At 58.0% G+C, this 7179-nt stretch overlaps 2 protein-coding genes across 2 annotated transcripts in view; one reads left to right on the top strand and one right to left on the bottom strand.

The window, feature by feature from the left end:
* MPG (N-methylpurine DNA glycosylase) overlaps nt 1-2218 on the bottom strand; it is a 9835-nt gene extending 7617 nt beyond the window's left edge. The window contains exon 1 of the mRNA XM_011376731.2: nt 2086-2218. Coding sequence (XP_011375033.1) covers nt 2086-2109 — 24 coding nt within the window. The 5' untranslated portion in view covers nt 2110-2218. The remainder of the gene's footprint in view (nt 1-2085) is intronic.
* Nucleotides 2219-4265: 2047 nt separating this feature from the next.
* Nucleotides 4266-7179, top strand: part of RHBDF1 (rhomboid 5 homolog 1) — an 18787-nt gene continuing 15873 nt past the window's right edge. Inside the window, exon 1 of the mRNA XM_023521348.1 lies at nt 4266-4436. Coding sequence (XP_023377116.1) covers nt 4377-4436 — 60 coding nt within the window. The 5' untranslated portion in view covers nt 4266-4376. The remainder of the gene's footprint in view (nt 4437-7179) is intronic.

Genomic DNA, 7179 nt, shown 5'->3' with positions numbered 1-7179 from the left:
AAAATAAATTGGAGAGGGCAGACTATTGTGCGATGAAGCCAGGCTTGCAGAGCTTAAGGACTGTATGTGACTGCCTGCCTCAGTTTCCCCATCTGCAAAATGAGGGCGACCCCTTTGTGAGTTGTTGCAAGGTGCGAACAGAATGTCAGATCTGACATACTCAGCCCCATGATGGGCCCCAGAAGGCCTTGGAAAATGACTACATGTGAGAACAGCCTGGTGGCAGTGGTGACAGGGTGACCACTCTGCTCTGTGCACCCTCCACATACAGGAGAGGCACGACTTGGTGGTGAACAGCTGCAGGACCCAAGGAGGGGACAGTGGATACACAAGCCTGTGACAAGAGGACCAGTATCCCTGATTCTCATTTATCACATGCCCCAATGAAGTTGAGCTTGTTTCTAGAATCCTGCCCTTTGTACCTTGACCCCAACTAGGAATTGGCTGAGGAATGGACTGTGGGTCAGAGTATCATCCATACACACCTGACAAATCCACTGTGCCAGACCCCTCCTCATATAGCCCAGGTCTGACAAACACAGGTGGGTGAATACCAGGCTGACTATCTGCTTGGCCCTACTCTAAGTGCTCAGTACATAACCCCCAGTGAGTCCCCAACTGTCCTCTGCCTCATGACTCAGGATGTCAGAATGATAAGGAGCAAGTAGGGCAAAGGTGAGGTCTCCCAAGGGATGAGGAGGATCCACTGAGTCCCTGTACACCTGTCTGGCACCTGCCACCACATGTCACCCAGTCCCCTACCCAGGGCGGGGGAGACCTGAACACACACCCCTGGCTGTTCTGGGTACAGGCCTCTCCAATGAACGGGGGACAATGAAGGGAGCAGGTGAGCACTGGGGCCTTCCTCAAGGGCTGATCTTCGGCAGTACCCATGTCTCCCTAGCATGTGACAGACTTATTATTTTTAACATCGGGACTGATGTTCCATGTCGAATGGAGACCGCCAGTCTGCTGAGAATGGACAGTGACGTGACTGTCTTTGCAGTTCGGGGGCCCATCTGCCAAAACCCACGGCTCAGACTCTGGGGCACTGCAACCCCTGCTCTCACCCTGAGTTTGGCCCCTGGCCTGCCCCATGGCACTTGGATCACTCTAGGTCTCTGCCCTGGTCCACCCTGCATGGTGGAAGACTCATGGCTGCCCAGAGACTGAGGCTCAGAGAGCTCTCAGCTCTCACTACAGACCTAAGATTTGAACCTGCCTCAGAGGCCTTTGTGGTGACAGTAACGCAGACTGTTTAACCAGGGAGCTAAGAAATGAGGCGACTCTACTGTTGCAACCAAGGGTGAATGCTGCCTCAAATCGTGCACCTGGGCGCCTCACATGCATCACTTGGCCTTGGTTAGAAATGAGGGTTCCCTGGGTGAGGAGCCCCAGAAAACAACAGAAGGTGTCTGTGCCTCTGTTCCCTCATCTGCAGAGAGGAAACCAACAACTTGCACTGAAAATGAGAAGCTAGGAAGGCACTGGGCTGGCATACAGCAAGCACTCAGTGAATGGTAGGAGGAAACACCACCCACTCGGGATGGCTCTTGCTAGTCTGGGCCCACTCAGTGAAGGGCAGGAAACAGCCTAGCCTGATGGAGATCTCCAGGGGACCCACCAGTCCGTCATCAAAGCCTGGGTAGACAAGTAAATAAAGGGAGAGCATTTATCACGCTGTAACAGACACTCAGGCCAACTTCTAGGCCAACCCCATGGTCACTTCTGTCTGCACGCTGGCTCTGAGGTAGGGGACATCTGAGCTGGGCCTGAGAGTCCAGCATTTAACCAGGAAACCGGTGTCGGGGTCTCCTCTCAGCCCTCACTGGCGACTTCGGGCCGGGCCTCGACTTTGCTTCCGGCAAATGCTGCAGGAGAGCTGAACCCGGGCCCGACCCCGCGGGTGGGAGCTCGTATGCGAAACACAGACCCCGGTCGGGGGCCGGCCGTGCGCTCATTACTAGTTTTTCCCGGTCGTGCGACTCCGGGTGAGATTCTCGCCCTCCGAGCCTGCTCCTCGGCGGTACGCGAAGCGAGAATTGCGCTCACCTGGGCGGGCACTCATCTGGGCCCCGCACTCACCTGGGTCCCGCTGCGCAAGGGCATCCCGCGGCTTCGCCAGCACTAATTTTGGCAGGGACCAGCAGGGTGTGAAGACCACCCTGGAGTCGACCCCGGAAGCACCGCCCCGGCCCGGGGGTGTGGCCAGCGCCTGCGCGGAGGAGGACGGATGCCTATGGGGGAGAGGCCTCCAGAGCTGGGCGCAGACTCCGCCCCCGGAGGCGGGGCCGGGGTGAGTTACACGGAGGTGTCCCGCCGGGACGAGGGCTCTGGAGCGTTCTCCCTGCCTGGCGCCCCACCTCCCTTCCTGGAGAAAGGCCCAAGGCTGCTGGAGCACTTGTGGCGTGAGAAGGGGGTGGGGAAGCGGCTAGGGTTGAGGCTAGCCCGCCCCCTCCCCGCACTCGGCGCCAGTTCCAGTGACCTGCACCCCCACCCCGCGCCGCTTGCACCCTGGTCCACCCTCTACAGCGGTAGTGGTCAGACCACCAAGACGACTGGTCCGTCATGAACCTTGACTGGGCCCTACGGGGGTCCTGGTTGGAGGTGTAGTGCTTTGGGGGCGCGACCCACAGTGGTGGTCGAGTGCACGTGGAGGGCACGTGATGGAGGTGGCCTGAACACCTGGTTCTTGGGACAAGCCTTCCTGCACAGCGAGGGGGTAGGGAGGGGGCATTTGGGTGGAGAGGACAGGTTGGGCGGGGGAGTGGGCCAGGAAGACTTTGTCCAGGAAGCGGATGCCAGGCTTGTCCGGAAGCCCTCTCCAGAGTCATCATCACAGGTGGTCCTGGGATTCTGCCTCTGCAGAACAGCCCCCACCCCTCCCACCGCCTAAGTATGCCGAGAGGAGCCCGCCCACATCCTGGAGTGGGCCTGCTGGAGAGTGGCCATCCTCCTCAAGAGGCTGCAGCCTGTACCAGGGCTTTGGGGACCTGTGAACATCGCCTTGCAGGGCAGCGGCAGGGGGCAATATGGGGAACACTGTTGCCTTTCACCTCTGATGCCCCTCCCCACACCCAGCACCTGCTGCCTGCCCTGCCTATAATGTTTTAAGTCAGATTTGTGCCCCCAGGGGTAGAGGGAGGGGATTCTGGGGAGGGCAGTGCCTGGTCCTGAGGAAAGAAGGGCCATGGGTAGTAGATGTTCAGGCACAGGGCTGTTCTGGGAGCTTCTGTGGCTCAATGGGAGGCGAGTGCAGTCCTAACACCCAGCAGAGCCACCCCTCCACTCTATCGCTCTAGAGTTCATCTGGGTCTGCAGGGCCCCTCTGCTGTGGCGCATACGGTCCCACACCCTGTACAACCCACCCCTGGCCCTAGGAAGGGGTCCCCATGGGGCCGCCCAGAGCAACTGGGCATATGATGGTGTCAGATGGGATGTACTGGGTGGGCTATGGGACTGGGGTTCTCAGATGAGCATGGCATCTGGTCACAGGACAAGTCCAGCTGGGAGGGCGCTGGTCTCCAACTGCTCCTCCTCCTCTGACCAGCCCAGGGGCTGAACTCCAGCCCTTCAGCTCCCCACCCCCACCCCAGGGCCCCAACAGGGACTTCCTTGGGAGGGAGGAGCAGCAGTCTTCCAGCTGCCTGCTGGAAGCCACCCAGCTGTTTGTGGCACTATGTGCTGCTTCCGGAGGTGGGCAATGTGTCATAAACCCATGCTTGTAAAGCGGGACTGGATGTGACTCCCAGCCCTTTCTTTCTTTCCTCCTCACCCCCTGCAGCCATTCTGCCCACACAATGACTCCCCTTTCCTGCTTTCCTGTGTGCCCGGCCCCACTTCATCCTTCCTTCCCTTTCTCCCTCACTCAGAGGGAAACTGAGGTCCCAGTTAGGCCCCATCCCCCTGGTGAGGGCAGGGGCAGGATGGGTGCTGTTTTGTATAAGTTTTTATTTTGATTTCACAAATGGCACATGGTCCTGGTAGAAATCATGGGGAGTCCACATGTTCCCAGAGATGTTTTATTCCAACCTTGAGGATGAGGAAAGAGAGGCTCAGGGCAGCCCTGGCCCCTGGGAGGAGGCGGCAGGGCCTGCATCAGTAACCCACTTCTCCAGATGTTCCGGCCTGAGTGCAGGAGCTTGCGCAACCTCTGTAAAGGGGGGCTCCCCCCCCCCGCCGCCCCCCTTCCTGGTTTGTGGTCTGAGGCCCCACCACAGGCTGGAAGTGGTGGGTTAAGCATTCCCACTGCACTGTGGCCTGCAGGGCAGGCTGGCTGGGAGTAAGAGAAGGTGGTGCTAGGCGGGAGGAGGGGCCTGGGGCCTTCTCCATCCCTAGTGTGCCCTGCTGCTGGGCTGGACAAGCCATGTTGGAGGATGTCAGTGGAAGATGGAGGCGAGGACACCCTTGATGCTTTCAAAAGGGTCAACATTGAGGTGAGCTGCTCTTTGCCTCTCCTGGTCAGTTCATAGCCTGTGGAGGGGCCATCAGTCACCAGAGCCTTGAGAGAAAGGACAGCAGCTCTATCAGCCATAGAGGCCAGAGCCCCAGCCCCAGCACTGACTCAGTGTCTTTTCTCTTTAACATAGTGGAAGAGACGGCTGACACCCTCAAAGGAAGAGTCGACATGTAGGGGGAGGTTCAGAGGCTCTTTGGGTAGAGAGGGCAGCGGAACGGGGTGTGTATGGGTTGCACCCTCCCTTCCTGGGACTGTGCTGCCAATGCTGCTGGGCCCTGGGCCCAGGTACTCTCGGGACCCCTTGCCACACCCCGAGACATGGGGAGGGGAAGCTGCCTCAGAAATAGCCAGTGACTTCAGGCCCCTGGATGGCCTGGCCCATATCCACTTCCTCCCCAAATAGCCAGGGGCTGGTCTGGGGCTCATCCAGGCCCCCCTACGCTCGGGGACTGGCCTGCTGAGCTGAGGATTCCAGAGTGGCTGGCAGGAACTCCTATTGGTCAGAGTGAAGTCCACAGCCATGGGGCTGGTCCAGACACTTGCCCATCCTCAGTCACCTGTCCACACGCTAGGCAGTTGCAGCTAATTTCTGTTTCTACAGGGCTGGGTGAAGAGGGAATAGAGGCAACAGGAGTGGGGGTTCCATGTATGGGGCTTCTCCACCAGGGTATAGGGCAGTGGAGCACACGTGAGGCAGAGCATGTGTGTGTACATACATGTGTCCCTGTGGACTAGGCCCAGGCCTGAGCACACGTGTCGACCCTCTTCTGTTCATACCATCCTTCTGATGCCAGGGTCCTTGCTCAGGAGGCCAGGATGGGCAGAGAACCTGGGATTCCTGGGTTTACCTGCCAGGGTATACTGGGGCATGCCTTGGGAGCAACACCTGTGAAGAGTGAGGGTTTGCAGCAGAGGCTGCTGTGGATCCCACTGGAACTCGAGAACTGGGACGGCCTTTCAGAGGTAACCCGAATGAATACAGGGGGAGGCCATTTACCTGTCAGTGGACACATAGACCACCTTCTGGGGAAGGAAGCATGATTTTGGACAAGGAAGCTCTTGTCCACTGAAGGTGACTCCTCAGGGAGTTCTCGTCTGTGAGCTAGCTATGGCTGTACTCCTGGAAGCTGAGGAGTGTCTGGGTCATGGAGTGGGTCTGGGTGGCACCCTGCAGCGTCCACAGCAGGATGGGTCCTGCCAGCACCGGATGTCCAGCCATGGCATGCTTTGGAGGTGAGCCCAGGTCCTGGACTCTGAAGAGGACACTGCTGCACACCCTGCCAGCCCAGTCTGGGCATCCAGGTGGGCGTGGCCTGCTTATCCCTGGCAGGGGTCAAGAATGCTGGGCATGAGACTGTTCTGTCTCTGGCTGAGAGCCTGTAATGGGAGGGGTGGCACGTGTGGGCTGCAGGAGTCCTGGGCATTAGCACTGGGCAGTCTCCTTCTTGCCTTGTGTCCCTAGTGCACTTGTAGCCATCCCTCTAACTAGTGAAGGAGACCCCTCTAGCCCCTCCAAAGCTTTTGTTGTCTTCCTTTACCTAAGAATCATGTTGATATACCCGTGTTCATAGAGGACCCAGTATGTACAGGCACTGCTCTGTCCCATGGTATGGATGAAGATACAGTCAGAGGATTCTGTCCCTTGCCCAGGCTCTGGGGTCAACCTGTAAGTGGGCTGCCATCTCACGTTGTTTACTTTACGCGTAGCCATGGGCCAGGTTGTTGTCTGCAGTCAGACACTGCACATAGCTTGCTATGGCAGCAACACAGTTCAGAGAGGGATAGTGCCATCTGGTCCCCAACTAGCAAAGGGCCTGAGGACACATTTGGGGGCCCTTTGAGGCTTGAGGGGCTGAGACTCAAATGCCCAATGTGTTCTAGCATCTGATGGAAGGGTCCTTAGGAGACCCATGGTCCTAGTTCTGTTTTCTCTGAGGGAAGGAGGGAGACCTTCGTATTGACTACCTAGGGGAAGCCTGGGGCCCTGTACCGTTCTCAGCTCCTGCCTGTACCCTGCTATTGGTACCCCTGCCCCATTCCTTGGTCTTTTTCTGGGTTGCTGGGCCCCACGGACTCCTGCAATGTCAGGAGAGAAGAATGCTGGAACCCTCCCTCCAGCAGCTTCAGCCTAGGAGCAGATGGGCCATATCGTGTCCAACTCAGAGAGTACAGAGATGACCCCACCAGGGGCGGCTGGTGAGCTCTGAACGGGAAGAACACAGTGGATGCCAGACACTGTGCTGCTGCCGCTGCTCCATGGGTTTCAGGAGCTGTAGGCATAGCCTGCCTGGCCTGTGAGTGCCTGCTGGGAGAGCAGCCTGGGGAAGGGGGAACTGCTCTGATCCTGCCTTTGGTGTGAGTGTGAGTGTGCGTGAGTGTGCGTGAGCGTGTAAACACGAATGGTAGTGTATAATTGTGGTTATGTGCATGTGCGTAAATGTGTGAAAGGGCATAAAAGTGTACGATCGTACTAGTGGACGTGTGTATGAGTCTGTGTAAACAGGTGTATGTGAATGAATAGGTGAGCATGCGTGTAAATGCATGAATACATGAGCATGTGTGTATGAGTGTGAATGTGTGCGGAGTGCGAGTGCTCGAGTGAGGCTGGGGGAGTGTAGGGTAAGCCACTGGGAGAGGTTTGGGGAGGTTAGGTTTACAGGAGGGGACACTCTCCCCTGAGCCTCGCCTCCCACATCCGCCCCACTCCTGTCTGTTCCCTC

This window comes from Pteropus vampyrus, unplaced genomic scaffold (assembly GCF_000151845.1).
Source record: "Pteropus vampyrus isolate Shadow unplaced genomic scaffold, Pvam_2.0 Scaffold303, whole genome shotgun sequence".
Classification (NCBI taxonomy): Eukaryota; Metazoa; Chordata; class Mammalia; order Chiroptera; family Pteropodidae; genus Pteropus; species Pteropus vampyrus.
Note: the sequence above shows the minus strand (reverse complement) of the source record. Positions and strands in the feature narration are given on the sequence as shown.